The sequence below is a fragment of the Phoenix dactylifera genome, chromosome 3, assembly GCF_009389715.1.
Source record: "Phoenix dactylifera cultivar Barhee BC4 chromosome 3, palm_55x_up_171113_PBpolish2nd_filt_p, whole genome shotgun sequence".
NCBI classification, from domain to species: Eukaryota; Viridiplantae; Streptophyta; class Magnoliopsida; order Arecales; family Arecaceae; genus Phoenix; species Phoenix dactylifera.
Genome location: NC_052394.1, coordinates 16,607,664 through 16,623,347, shown reverse-complemented (window position 1 = coordinate 16,623,347; position 15,684 = coordinate 16,607,664). Strand labels below are relative to the sequence as shown.

General features: G+C 37.3%; 1 protein-coding gene across 5 annotated transcripts in view; it reads right to left on the bottom strand.

Moving 5' to 3' along the window:
- Window positions 1-11,877, bottom strand: part of LOC103697307 (protein ZINC INDUCED FACILITATOR-LIKE 1-like) — a 34,161-nt gene extending 22,284 nt beyond the window's left edge. Inside the window, exons 1-3 of one of the 5 annotated variants that reach the window (XM_039124775.1) lie at window positions 11,522-11,652; window positions 7,803-10,772; window positions 1,857-1,897 (exon numbers count right to left, since the gene is read on the bottom strand). In XM_039124775.1, coding sequence (XP_038980703.1) covers window positions 1,857-1,897; window positions 7,803-7,947 — 186 coding nt within the window. In that variant the 5' untranslated portion in view covers window positions 7,948-10,772; window positions 11,522-11,652. Of the gene's footprint in view, window positions 1-1,856; window positions 1,898-7,802; window positions 10,773-11,521 lie in introns of those variants that run through there. The other 4 variants (XM_039124772.1, XM_039124774.1, XM_039124771.1 and 1 more) reach the window with 4 other exon arrangements.
- Between the last annotated feature and the right edge of the window lie 3,807 nt (window positions 11,878-15,684).

Here is a 15,684-nt window from a genome sequence, read left to right as displayed (position 1 = left end):
GGGTCCAATGTGGGCCCTATCAGGCCATGCCCATTATGGGCCAACTCTGGGCCCTGTTGGGCCGCCTCCAATAGTATTATTTTTGGTTTTGCTTAGCTCTGAAATTAACACAGAGATTAATTAAATTTAAACAGGTGAACATGATCTGCTTATCTGAAGTAGGAGTTAAGCGAGAAGAGGTAAGTAACTTAATACTTCAAGTGTGATTTTCAAATTATTTGATAAATTGATTAAATTTTGACATATATTTTGTATTCAGTAAAATGGGTCAGGCATGTTAAATTTTATTTGAAATTTATGTTATATGCTCTGAATTCCATAAAATATGGCTGGATAATTTATGAAATCTATTTTTCTATGTATATGCATTCTCAGTATGGCTATGATATGTTCTGTTCTGTTCTGGCCCCACCAATGGGGATCATACGTTGGACCTGTCGACTTGTAATCTGTGAGGAACCGGTTTCGACACCGCGCCATCGGTAATTAGAATAGTGGATTTGGACACCGCCTGCCATCGGTGGGTAAATATAGTGGATTTGGCACTTTTGTGCAACACCGGCTGCCATCGGTGGATAAAAATAGTGGACTTGGCACTTTGTGCAACCCATGCCACTGGGTTACGTGGCCGTAGCCTATTATGTTGAGATTATGATATCAGAGCTTTTTTTGTAAAATGATAATAAGTTTTGAAAAGAGAAAAATGATATTATTTGTGATTTATTTTCAGTTATTATTTTGTATTTTGATCTGATATGCTGTGACCCCACTCTTGGGTATTTTGTTGCTTACTGAGCTAGTGTAGCTCATTATTTTATTTTCTCTGTTTTTCAGATCCAGATGCTTGATCGCACGGGATTGGGGAGTGCGTTAGATTTTCCGACGATTCCTTCAGTTATTGGTTCTTTAGTTAGATTAGCTTGGACATTTGAATTATGTTAGCAAATGTTATTTTGGAATTTTGTAAGACTGCTTTTGAATGACCTGAATTATTTATGTCAATTTAAAGCATCTGGGATTAACCCTTAAATAAGTTTTGAACATCTGCATTTACTCCGATATGTTCCGATGCCTTGCACGCCTGTGCGGTCCGCCGTGCGGGCGTGCGGCGTCTGCTGCGCCTCGGGCTCGGGGCGTGACAGTCCTCCTGGAGGATGACTTGGCTACGGTGATCGGCTGGATCCAGAGGTGCACCGGCGACATGGGTGGCTGCCACCCATTGCTCCGAAATATTCAGGCCATGGTAAATAAAGATATTGCCTTCCAGGCCAAGCATGTCTATAGAGAGGTCAGTGAAGTTATGGATTGGGTGGCCTCATATGTGGCAAACCACTCTGGAGGAGCTCTCTGAGTTGGTGAGAGGGAGCTGCCTAGAGCGCTCCAAGACTTGTTATCTTTTGACTTTTTTGGATGTATTCATACTAGAAGTATATGAGTCATCCGTTGTAGCAAAAAAAAGGAGCAAACAATGTTACATAATAAGTCATCAGATGAAGTAAGTGGGCCATTCATGAATAGGTCGCACTGCTTGAACAGCTGGTATAGCGCTTAAAGGTTAATAGTCACTTTAGCAATTAAGGTGCTATGGTTAGCAAAAAATACAAATGAAAATGAACAATGTAGACATCTTAGATCGTAGAGGATTTATTTGGTAAAATTAGTCAATTATACCCTCATTGGTTAGACTCCACCTTTGGTTTTAGTATCTATCTTTACAAAAAAAGAAGGAACAAAGGCTTAACAAGACGAGCAACTCCAAGCATGAATAAACAAGATAATTTCTTTGAACATAGTAGAACTTAAATGATTCTATGCTTCCAAATAAAAAATAAACAACAACAATTCAGCATACATACCATGAAATATAAGAATGGAAACAGTATCGATATGGGTAAAGCTGAAAAGGCCAGACACAAAAAAGAAGTGTTAGAAAAACATGTAAGATAAAAAATGAGAGGACAAAATATGTAAATCATTAGAAAGCAACAAATCGTATCAAATATTGAAATAGAACATATATAAACTATAAAGCATGGTGCAAGTGTCTCAAGTAGGCCAAGATTCAACATACCCAATTTGATTTGGAGCTGTCTCATACTTAAAATTTGAGAATTTGCATTAAATCCTAATTCCAAAGATAATTGTCAAACTGGGTCTAGCAAAAATCAGACCCACCTCAACCAAGAAAAAAAACATACATTAACAATTATAGGTAAACAGTGGTTGGCCCATGATACCACTCAAAACAGAATGAGGGCTGAACAAAACAAACTTAGGCTTAGGTCCAAATTCTATACATAAACCTGAATCATTTCAGGTATGGCTCACGTTGATTCTGGACCTGAACAACCTTGTTGCATTTCATAAATAGGATACAAATGTACAACATTGCTTCCAGAGAGAAGTAAATGCAACATTAAGGGGAAAAATCCTAAACAACTCATAAAAGTACCTTGAAACATCAAATTCAAATAAAACTATCAAAAGTTTCATCCCCTGCCCTGGAATTGACCCACGGCAGCACCCATTCGCTTCGGGCATAGGAAGGCAACAAAATTCAGTTTAAGAGACCACGGTTGTGTGGAGCAGCTGCAACACTATGTTCCTTACCTTAGCTGGTAGGAATCATCTCTGCTTATCTCAACACAAAATGACCACTCTATAATTAATGTCAATTTTCTTGCCATTATTCACTAAGCATACTCTTTTAGAACCATATTCTCCATGACATAGTAGAAGTACAAATCCATAACCATAACCATGGCATCATGCTTTGCTTTATGATCCAAATTTGTCAATCTTTGCTATAGTAGGCAACACCAGTGTTAACACCTTCACATCAATAGGACTTATTTAAGAGTTTTAGTCTATTTTTTCTACAGTTAGTTGTCAACCAAATGTAAATATTTGAATTCAATAGTGGGACTGAATTTTTTAAGCCCCCCCTAGTTTCCTCAAATACAGTTGAGGTGTTCGTTGGTCCTCTCCTTTTTGCAGACCCACCCTTCCATTTTGACATAAGGGAGTTTAGGTGTGTAAAATGATTAACAAATCTTGCTTTTGCTTGATGTCAATTCCTTTCTCCCAATTGCTATCAATTTTTTTTAGGTTTCCCATCACTTGTTTTTGTACAAAATTAACTTCACTCCATTGTCAAAACTCCAGTTTATACAGCAAAAGCAGTCATACTCTTGCCATGATATAAAAAGCCTAAGTGGCAAGCAATGCTACACAAATTAAAGTGTGCACTGAAACAATCTCAACTCTAAGGGAAATATCCACATTTGTCTCCTCATTCTTCAGTATAAAAATGTGTAGTGAAGTAGAAATATGCACAATACAAAACTTAGCGATTCTTCAAAATATGATGAAGTCCATAAAGCAAATGTTGTAATGTTGAAATATAGCAAGTATCTTCCATTGTGGTAAAAAACACAATATATGTAACTATGGTAGTTTGTAGCCCCTCATAATACTATGTGTATAACAAGCCTACATTGTATCCACAAATATATGTGGTATCAATAATCTAATATACAACTATATGAACAAATGATAGTCCATGTTTTTAGGAACCATTTTTCTTAGTCATTGAAAATATAAATTGAGTATGGTGGGAACTTGTCTATTTGACAAAGTTTATGACCTGCCTAATAGACTATGCATTGAGGAGTGGTATTAACAACCCAAGACCTCACCAAAAGGTGTTGTTTGGATTCCTTGTATAAGTAGACAAAATCTCCTCAATGCACAAACGATGTTGGATTAAACACATGCCAACATGAGTCCTCATATAACCCTCTCCCCCTTTAAGTATTGGCATCCTCTCTAGGCTAGGGGTCCAAATACAGCCAAATCCAATCATAAATATAGTGATCAATCTATGATCAATCCCAGAAGGGCCTGTGCTTCAATGTCTTATATTTACATAGGTCATGAGCTGGATTTGCTCTGATACTATTTGTAACAACTTAGAATCTTACTCAAAAAGGCTAACCGAAAGGTGTTATTTAGGTTTCTTGGCCCAATATAATTATCTAAGATCTTCTCTTTGCACAACCTATGTAGGACTAAAACACATACATACTCGAGCTTTTACATGCTCCCATTGTTTAAGCTCAAGCATCATCGCTAAGCCAAAGATCCAAATCTAGTCCAATCCAATCACAAACAACATGATTGACTCAAGATCCCCACCTAAAAATGTCCATGTTGCAGCGTCCCCTAATCCATATGGATTGTGGGTTGAGGCCACTTTGGTACTTTTTACAATAATCTAGGATCTCACCGAAAAAGACTAGCTAAAAGGTATTATATAAGTTTCTTAGCCCGGTATAAGTACCCAAAACTTTTCTAGTATATAGATAATGTGGGACTAACCACACCACACATAGCTCTCACATACTTCCTCATTTGAGTCCTGGCATCCTTGCTAGGCTGAAGGTCCAAATCCAGTCAAACTCAATCACAAACACCATAATCGGTCAGTGATCAGCCCCAAAATGATCCATACTATAGTGTCTCTGACCCATATGGGCTGTGAGTCGGGTATGCTATAATATCTTTTGTAATGACCAAGGACCTTATCCAAAAAAGTTAATTGAAAAGCATTATTTGGGTTTCTTGACCTTGCATAAATACCCAATATCTTTTCAGAGCTCAATCAATAAGAAACTAAACACAAGCCCGTATAGGCTCTCACATACTCCTCCCATTTAAGCTTTGGCATCCTCACCGGGCTAAGGATCCAAATCCAATATGAAAATCATGATCAGCCCGTGGTCAACCCTAAATGAATCCATATTGCAGCATCCCTTAGTCTACATAGGCCATGAGATAGGTCTACTCCAATACTATTCGTAACAACCCAGCACCTTACCCATAAAAGCTAGTAGGAAAGTGTTGTTTTAGTTCTTTGACTCTATATAATTACCTAAGATTCTCTAGCATACAAATGATGTGGAACTAAACATACCTTATACGGATTCTCACATACTCCTCTATTTAAGCTTGGCCATCTTCGCTAAGCTAAGATCCAAATTTAGTTAAATCCAATCACCAACACCACAATCAACTGATGGTCAACCCTAGAAGGATCCATATTGCAACTTCCCTAATGCACATGGGCTATGTGCTGAGTCCTCTCTGATATCATCATAACGATCAAGAACTTTACATAAAAAAGACTAGTTAAAAGGTATTATTTAGGTTTCTTGGCTCTGTATAAGCACTAGAGATCTTCCCAGTGTACAACCAATATGAAACTAAATACACGGCTACACAGAATCTCACATACTCTCTTATTTAAGTTCTAACATCCTTGAGAGGCTAAGGATCTAAGTTCAATCAATTCTAATCAAAAATACCATAATTAGCCCGAGGTCAGTCATAAATGTACTTGTGTTGTAGTGTCCCCTAGTCACATGGACCTTAAGTGGGGTCTAAAATGATACCATTTATAACGATATAGAATATCAATCAAAAAGGCTAGTCAAAAGGTATTATTTAAATTTCTTAGCTCCGAATAAGTATGTAAGATCTCCCCAGCATACAATCAATGTATTTACTGGGACTAAATACATGTCCACAAGGATTCTATCATAATCTCTTATTTAAGCTTTGGCATCCTCGCTAGGCTAAGTGTTCACATCTAGTCAAGTCCAATCACAAATAATAGACTTCGTCTATGGTCAACCCAGAAAAGGTCAAGCTATAGTATCTCCTAGTCCATATGAACCGTGGACCGTCTCTACTCTGATGCCATTTGTAACCAACATTTTAAATTCTGATGGGATAAGAGGTGTCCTAACCATCTCATCCCATTCTTGTTAGAAAACAAGATGGGATGAGTGTACGACTTCAAAATCCATCCACGTAGGAAAGAAGAAGAAAGATGAAAGAAAGAAAGTAAGGAAAGATGAAAAAAGGAAAAGATAACAAAATAAAAGAAGAAGAAAAGGAAAGAAGGGAAAATAAGAAGAAAGAAATAAAAGAAAATAAGGAAGAAACGAAAGTAAGAAGAAGAAAAAAGAGAGGAGGGAAGGAAGGGAGAAGAGAAAAAAGAAAGCAAGGAAAGAAAGGAAGGAAAGAAAGGAAGAAAAAATAAAAAATAAAAAAAAGGAAGGAAAGGAGGAAGAAAGGGAAAAAAGAAACAAATAAGGAAAGAAATTAAGAAAGGAGAAGGGGAGAGGGATAGACAGTACATATACAGATATACTTGACCAAGATGGCTGCCAAGTCGGGGCGGGATAATGGAGCATCCTATTCCATAGAGAAATTGGGACACCCAATTCTTTAGAATTTAAAGCCATGCTCCTTGCCCCTGTATAAGTATCCAAAATCTACCTAATGGATAATTGATGTAGGACTCAATACATACTCGAACAGGTCTTCACACACTCCTCCCATTTAAGCTAGTCAAAATATGATGCTTATAGAAAATTTTGCATTTACGGTGCATGTTTTGACCACTGGGATAACTCTCATTGCTCTGCAGAAGGTTCCATCAATGTTTAGTAAATGTTAACAAAGTAATTCCATTTAATTTTCTTTATGATGAAATTTCAAAAAATAACAAGTATGTTCTGGATTACTGCAATCTTTCAATCTCATTCCCATCCATCACCAATTCATTCATTCCAACTTATTTTATTCAAGAAACCATCCTGTACCTGTCATGATGCCTCTGAACTTATTTAGCACAATCAGTTTATTGCTTGAATATTGTTTTGTCTTACAGGTTCTTTCTCTAACATTTCTGCAATTTATATCCATAAATAAAAGGTCAATACATCGAGCAACAGATAGCCATTTAACTATAATCCCAGACCCGTGATCGCTAAACTCCCAGAAAACATTCACCTGCTAAATATCAGGTAAAAGCAGTAGTTGTTGCTTAGATCAATGTTGACGAAAATGTTGTAAGATAAAAGAACCCATGATTACCCAGAACATCAACTTGTACCGCCTTAGTTAAAAATAGAAAACAGATATGCAGAAAAGAGCCAAAAGAAAACTAAATTGTCTACATCGAAGTGAAAACATCATTACTTGCTCAATCAAAAACGAAACACATTGCTTTAAAAGTGCATAACAATGCTCCACAGCATCAAAGAACCCCGCAATGAAAATTTTTTGGCAACACTTTTTCAAAACATTTATCAGCTCATTAACTCAACAATCTGTTGTATACCAATAAAATCAACTCCAAAGAACTACTCAAAGTCATTCCTTTGGATTCCCGCCTAATCTCCTCCAACAAGCCTAACAAAAAAACGCACAAACAAGAGATGTCTCCCTACCAAATGCAATCCAAAAATATACAAGCAACCAATTCTTGGCATCAGATGGACAATGAAAAGATCGTTTCTTTAAAACAAAAACCATCAAAAAAGCAGATTGCAGCAACTATTCCTCAGAATCTCTAGCTAGATCTCTAATCCAACCAGCCTAACAATTTTTTTTTTTGAAAAATAATACACTAGTAGAACTCTCTCCACACAAATGCCATTCGAAACCTAGTATTTTAACCAATTCTTGGTATCAAAATCCAAGCTTTGAAGACCATTGCCTTAAATCATCCAGCAAGAAAGCAAATTCCAGCCAGTTTTCCCCAAGAAATTTAAAAAAAGAAGAAGAAGAAGAAAAAGAAAACTACTCTCCCGCCAAATGCCATGAAAAAGAATAGTACCTCGCTGTACCAAAAAAAAAAAAAACAGTTCTTGGCCTCAAAAAACAGCTTTAAACATCAACTCTTCAAAACAAACCAATCAAGAAACCAAAATTAATCCTACTTTCCTCACCAGTACAAAGCGTGACGATCCACACATAAAGAAACTCCTTGTAGGGTATCCCTCTTCTCTCCTCCTTCCTCCGTTCCAACTTACACCCGGGGCAGCTCTCGTAGTACATCATCCTCTCCAACAACGGGGCTCTGTTCTCCGCCATCTCCTTCGGAGTTTTAAGAGAACAAAGCCTTCGGCCTTTCAAGAAACCCCCTCCCGCCTCGCCAAACTCCACGCCCAACTCCTCCCCACCACCTCGAATTCAATTCAACACCATCGCCTTCGATTCAATCGCTTTCCAAGAAACTATCGAAGAAGAGGAAACGGAACTCCCCCGCCTGTCTCTACCATCGAGCTCGGATTCGGCGAACCTGCTTTTCGGGTCTCGTGCTATTTAAAAACCAACAGAGAGGGAGCGAGTCGCGTAACCTTCCGACGTTGGAGCCGGACTTGTGTCTGCCTTCTTTGCACGTCCAAGACGAGGCGGTGAGGGCACGGACGGTGAGGAGACGGCGAGTCCGACGGTGAATTAGAATGTCGTTTAAGTGGCAGACGAGGAGAACCCGGACCCGGTTCGATAGGAAAAGGACCGGGTGCATGGAGACACGTATCAAGGTAAGGAGATAGCCACGTGGGAAAAGAATGCGGGCCCGCCATATTTAGGGGCGTGGGTCCCATATGGGAATCTAAAAATTTTTCTGTTGTAGCTTCGGCCCAACCCACGTACCACAGCAAACTCCGTGCCACGTGTCGCAATCTTGAAGTTTCAACTTTCCAAACAACAAGCACTAGTTGGGCCCCATACGGTTACGAGGGACTGAGGGACGTGGCGGCGAGAACTCCGGAGGAGAGAGTGGGCTCGCTGTTCGGTTCCCCGGTCGGTTACGGGATCCGGTCGCCGTCGCGGTCTGTGCAAATCTGTGCACAGTACACAGCATAGAAATTTCTCTGCGGGTTTGAGCTCTGCCGTTCTTTTCCTACACGTGGAACCATCTTGTAACAGAAGCGACAAGATAACTTTTTGGGCCGCACTCTTGGGTTCTGTTTGGCGATGTTTGGGAGCAGGAAGCGCTTTCCATCTTTCCAAAAATATTTTTAGGTAGTATAATAATATTAGTCCAAATTGTTAGGAATCACATGAGTTGTGTTCACCTGATGGAGAAATAATATCCTACACTGCATGCATTATATAGCCGAATACATAGGCAATCACAACCATTTATTTTTATAGGGTTCATTCATCAAGCTCTGATTTCAGTGCATCGATATAGGAATGAGCAGCTCTAATTGTTTGCAACCATATAGTGCATGCAGTATAGGGTATAATCTCTCCATCTGATGGCACAAATTTTGTGATTTATTAGCATCCAGCTCCAGACACCTAGTTCCACTCCCCATCAATTGGCTTGTAGGATCATCATTTGGTGGACCCCAAGAAAGGTGCATAGTTTTTGCGTGAAAATTTTTTTTTCATCAAAATATTTTTTCTAGAAAGATAATTTCTGAAAATATAATGCTTGAAAAAATAATTTTAACATATTTGGTTGATCATGAAAAAGTGGTACATTCCAAAGTGGCTTATGTTTTGTTGAGTATCTACTTCCTAAGAAAGTTGTATGGAATATTTATTATACTCTTAATAAAGAAAAAAACTTTATTTATAGGTTTTGATGGTTTAAGAGTAGTTTTGAAAGAAAAAAATCTCAATTTCTAATCGGTAAGAAAATAGCTTTCTAATGTTCTTTATGATTTTTCTTTTTCATAAAACACAGGAATCTTATTCAATTATTCCTATGAAAATGTTACTCTTCCATCTCTCTTCTTTAAAAACTCCAACCAAATAAGTGACCTTTCTTTTTTCGTTGACCATACTTTTTCTTTTTTTTTCTCTCCGCGATCCAAACGCGTCTTAAGTTTTTTTGATGAGGGCAAAATTCAATCCCATATCCAGCACCAACACCTTCACTAACTTGATGGTATTCGTCTTTTCACAATCTACATATAAAAAAAATCTTGGGGATCATTATTTCACTTTTTGATTTCTATGGGGAGTGGGGAGCAGGCATCCATCCATCTCCCTTTCTTATCCATAAAAAAAAATGTTGAATAAGAAAGACTTGATTTCGTTTTGATTAAATTACACTAACCTCCTTCAATGTTTGGAGGAATTATATATAGATTCTCACCCAAAGTTTCAGAAATATAGATTTCACTACTTCAATTTTTTTAATACATGTTTTCATCAAAAAAAAAAAAAAACTTTTGCCATACGCATAACACAACCCCCAACCATTAAGTTCCACATACCCAATCTCACGAGCATTAATTTATTTCTTCAAAATATGAAGTTTGTTTGTGAGAATTCATGATGATCTCAAATCAAAGTCTCAAAATCATCGTAATGTTGTACATAATGATATAAAGAAGCTAATGTTACCATGAATGATGCTAAAATTTCTTGTCAACAACAAAGTGCAGCACTTCAAGTATCAGAGTCACTTGGTTGTAGATTGTGGTATTTGAAGTTCAAAAGTAGATTATTAGATTGTGGTCTTTGAAGAACAAAAACAAACTGTTAATTTCCTTTTTTACATTTGCTTCATGTTATTTGTTATATTTTTATTGTTAATGAGGAATTGAAGTCCCAGGGCAAAAAGAAACATGCCCCAAAAATGAAAAACATAACGTAGTCATCTGCTTTAACGGATTTAGGAGGGGATATTGCATATTTCTGAAATGTTAAAGGGCTAATATAATCACCCCAAACCTTGAGGGAGATTAGTATAATTTACTCTTTTTTTAATAATAAAGAAAGTGACCGAAGGAAAATCTTTATTTTTTTTTAATGGTTCGAAATAGAATCTGAAAGAATGTAGGGGCTTTTTCTAAAAAAAATTATTGGATGACTGCAACCTCTTGTCCCATTCTTACCCATCCATCATTCATCATCTGAAAAAATTTATCGCATGCCAAACTTCCCACGGAACCCTGCACGTACGGCCAAACTATTCAAGCTGGCAGGAAAGCTTCATCGGTTAAAATTTCAAAGGAAAATTGAATCTATCACCACACATCACTTTACTGATGCCTCTGGAACGCTTCATCCATTAAAAAAAAAAACATCCTAGCAGTCGAGATTCGTCTAAGTACTGGACCCATGTCGACGCCACACTACGATAATATTAGTATAGTATAAATTTTTTTATATAATATTACAAACCACACAGCAACAACAAATTGTCTTCTTTCAAACCTTTTAGATCGATCGCAAAACCATTTATAAGAATCACATGATAATGCTTCCTAAAACTCTTCAGATAAATCCTAGTCGCAAACCTTACAGCAACAGCAAAATATTATTTTCCTCTTTTTAAGTCTACTTAATCCTATTGCTCTCAGCCATCTATTATCATATCGAATAGTACCGAACATACCATACCGTATTAATCTGGTACTGTTGGCGTATTGACACTCAATATTGTACCGTACCGATACTATAATAGTATGGTACGAGTAAGACAAATTTCGGTCTAACTTCTCTTCTAACCAGACTAAATAAAAAAATAAAAAAAAAAGAAGAAAAAAAATTCTGATGTGCCAAATTAATGCAGCAAAAAGTTTCTAGCGATTAACCAGCTCATGGAATCAAAGCGCATGCTCTAAAGTATAGACATAGCTATTTCTCTGAAAAACAGTAAGAAAGACATAAAAAATGAGTGCGAGTTTTCCTTAATTACCGGTGCAGAGCGTGACCATCCACACAAAGGCGAACTCTTTGTAGGGTATCCCTGGGTTGGCATCCTTCTTCTTCTCCTGCTTACAACCCGGGCAGTTCTCGAAGTACACCTTCTCCAACAAAGGCGCCGCTGCGTTCGCCATCTCCAACCAAGGCCGAACAAATTAAGCTCCTTTCTCCTTGGAAACCAAAGCCCAGTCCTCAATGGTTTATATGGGGAGTCTCCCTTGGAGGTGGGAAGAGGTCAAGGCTCCTTTCCTCTAATAATAGTGGAAGAGGGGAAGTAGAACTTCTCTTTAGACCTCAGATACAGCGAAGGAGGTAATCTGCTCGTCTATAGTATATTTCAAGCCCAAAGAGAGAGAGCGCACTGGAACCTCTCTTTGTTGTCCTTTTTTAGTCCCATACATCACCCCATGCGTCAGGAGGCTGATAGCTGAGAGACAAAAGGCTGTAAACTCAACTTTTTTTTCTTGACGTATTCTGCTGTTAAGATGCTGATAACCAACCAACCAAGAGGCTAAAAGCAGCAACCCTACCATGAATATATTACTCGAGCCAACGGGCACAAGATGCCTCAAGGAAAAGAAACATTTAAGTAATAATTAATGATTTATGAAAAACATTTAAGCAACGATTAATGTTTTATATTTTTTATTAGTATGCGTGATCAACGTGGAGGACAAACTCATGTCGTGCTGACAAAAGAAGATGTTCTTTAACTTGGTCCTAGTGTTTGGATTTATTTATGTTTTTCTGATGGTGTTCAGTATAGAATGATAGTACTAAGAGCAATAGCGATATCAATAAAAACGATAGTATTATTTTATTTGGTTGTACTATGTTAACCCTATGTGGCAGTAATTCCAAATTATTCACAATTCTAAAATTATCATCCAATCCAATGATGTTAAATCTATTTTGTAGGATGTTTCCAAAATTACCCCAAGATAGCGACGATGAAATTTTAAGGATAAAAATGCCTCTCAATCTAATAAAAATATTTTTTTTCCAAAAATATTGATCTATGAAAAAAAAACAAAATTTTCTAGCTAGGAAGGATATGACAATCCCATAAAAAAAATTCTTCTAGCAGGAAAAGTTTGATAATCTTCTGATATTAGTTGACAATTTTTGATTATTTTTTGATCATGTTGAATTGATCCATAATAACAGATTTTGATAATTTCATTTATGTTCATATATACTTTGCTATGATTTATTTGAGAATTACATTTAATAATTACAAAATATATAGAATATGTCTGGATAGTTTTGATATTACATGGCATACTAAATAAGTGAATCATAAATATCTAAAATATAGCATGAGAAATACAATATTAGATTACTCTAAGATGAGAATCTAAGATCACAGATCCTATTTGGACAACTAAATGCCACATTTGAGTTTTACCCTATAAATTTTCTCAGGCCATGGGTAGGGCTGTTAACGAGCCGAGCCGAGCCCGAGCCTGATAATTTCATTAACAGCCCTAGCCATTGGCCATGCCAAATTTGGCACGGGGCTGCGCCCCTGCAGTTATAGGACAACAAAGAAATCACATTAGAAACTTGAGCATTGATTAGTCCTTCATATTGTCAATGAGAAATCAACTGCAGGTTACGTACGTCAAAAAGCTCCACCCCACCTGTCTTCTTGTTTTTTTGCAATCCTACCAAAAAAATTCATGGTTGGTGGGTGATACGATAAGTTAGAATTCTCTGGTCTACATTTAGCTGCCCCCGATTGTTGTCGATTAAACTGCAGAGGGATTGTTGTCTTTTTCCACCCCTTCTCTCGTAAGCACTCAATCAACAAGATCGAGTCCTTCTTTACATGTTTTGCGTAAGAGTCTCTTCTATGCTTATCTTCAGCTCCGTCTAAGCCTTGAAGGAACGATGCCCATATGTGGTTTTTGATTACAAATATCACTTCAGCACTATCATCATCGGTGGGCATATTTTTGTCAAAATTCACTTTAAGATAGAGAGAGAGTTGGCCCATAGAAACAAAAATAAATTTGGGCGCTGTAGTGCACAAGTTCAATGGATTTGAGACAGATATCAACGTCGATCACTGACATGTCGCATCCGTGGCAGAATAGACGAGAGTAGAAAAGGGATATATGCGACTACGGAGATATTCGGCGTCTTGGCGGAGCACTCAACTTTCGTCTACCGTATTGCGACGTTTTCAGGTCGTCGCTAAAATTTTTAGAGGTGCCCCATTCGATCTTTACCAAGAATTAGGGGAATAATGAAGACCAATAATGACCGCACCCTGCGGAACCCAAGTTGACAAGACGTCCACATAATATTTGATATCCGTAGGCTATAGAATAAATGGTTTCGGGCGTACAGGATGTCGCGAACCTAAAGTTTGGTCTGCAGCCATTAAAAAAAGAAAGAAGGACAGTGGTGGAGAGGAAGAGCCCATACCATTCCGTACTGTAGAGAAAAGAAGGGCGGAAGAGTTGTGCCCCATTGACAAATGATGTTAATATAGTGCAAATAGAAAAATATTAATTTTTTTAATTAAATTCTGATTCCGTCTCATTAGAACTCATGTTTTGAATTGCATAAATTCTGATGATTTTAAGAACATTAAAATAATTTTATAATAGTGAAAAGTTATTTTGATGGAGATAATTCTTCACGGGTATAAACACCCACGGTGTTTGGTCCCGAAGAGGACTATAAATAGCATGCCATACTCCTTCTCTAAAGCACGCATTAAGAGCTCTCTTTTTAAAAGATTCTTCTGCTAATCCCCGTTTAGATCAGAGTTATTTTTGGTTGATTGCAACTGCGGATCATCTCAGAGTTTTAAGATAGATTTAGCAAGTCAAGATATGTTTTATTAAAGTTTAATTATTCCATCAATTTTTGCTTATACCAACTGAATTATATGATTTGGGATAATTTAACAAAAGTTATAATAATAACTGTGATAATTAGTAATTTTGGGTTGGGCTTAGCCCGGCTCTTTCCCTAGAAAAATAACAGATATTGTACCAGTAGTATAAATGCAAAATTAATTATGAAATAATAATTAATATTGTTAATTGCATCTTTTAAGTGATGGAAACATTTTTAGAGAAAGGATTGTGAAGAAATGAATTTAAAAAATTATAATTAATGCAGAGAAGGATTGGTCGATGCGACTGGCTGGTCCATAGGGGCCCACATTTATTAGAGTTTGGTCAAGTTCCTTGGTCGTCGATGAGTTGTCACCGTGCAGTGGGTGGACCAATTTGCATGGCTGGGAACACGTAACGTTAGCCTATACACGCCTACTTCTCTGACACGTGCTGGGCCCTACCTTGGTCCATTGAAATTATTGGTTTTAGATTTTTAGGATCCATCGACGGCTACTTTCTGAGCAATTATTCTACCAACCCATATGCGGCCAATAACAAAAGGACAATAACTCGTGCCTAGATTGTGTTAAATTGATTGGTAATTTTGTTGCAGCTCATGTGAGGCTAAAAAAATTATTTTTTTTATATAAATTAATTATTACTGCTACTGGAGAGGATTTGTGAAAAGTTTATATATTCGATCGTATTTCAAAAAAAAATTCTACCATTATTTATATATGTTCCGGATCTGCAGGTTTGGTAAAATCTATTATATTAAAATCGAATCAGATCCAATACCTAATGTGACAAAGTAAATTATTATCTCTTTTTTATGATGGAGAAGAGCCGCTTGTTTCTGAGATGGATGATTGGGTGATTATTTGTAATGGTACTAAATTCTATGGTTCAAAAGCAGCCGTACCCCCAAAAATTTTGTTTTCTTCGTGTTCACGAAAACATAGCACCATCCACCCATGTTGGTGCTCGAAGAAAGTCAGGAAGGGACGAGACAGGGTAACAGAGGGTTGTTGTTTGGAGGCTAAACAGATAATTTAAGATGAGAATTGCTGTGGACTAAGAGTATCCGCGTTTCTCTTCAGAGATATTATCCGCTTTGAGATCGAAGATCGTAGATCCTTATAGGGAGCCACCCTCACGGTTTTGTTCTTTAAAAGACGTCACACAAGTAGGGGTGGCAATCGGGTCGGGTCAGGCATAAACAGGTCGGGTCAGATACAGGTCGGGTCAAAATATTATAAATCTGAACCCGACCTGTTTATTAAACAGGTCCGGATTTATA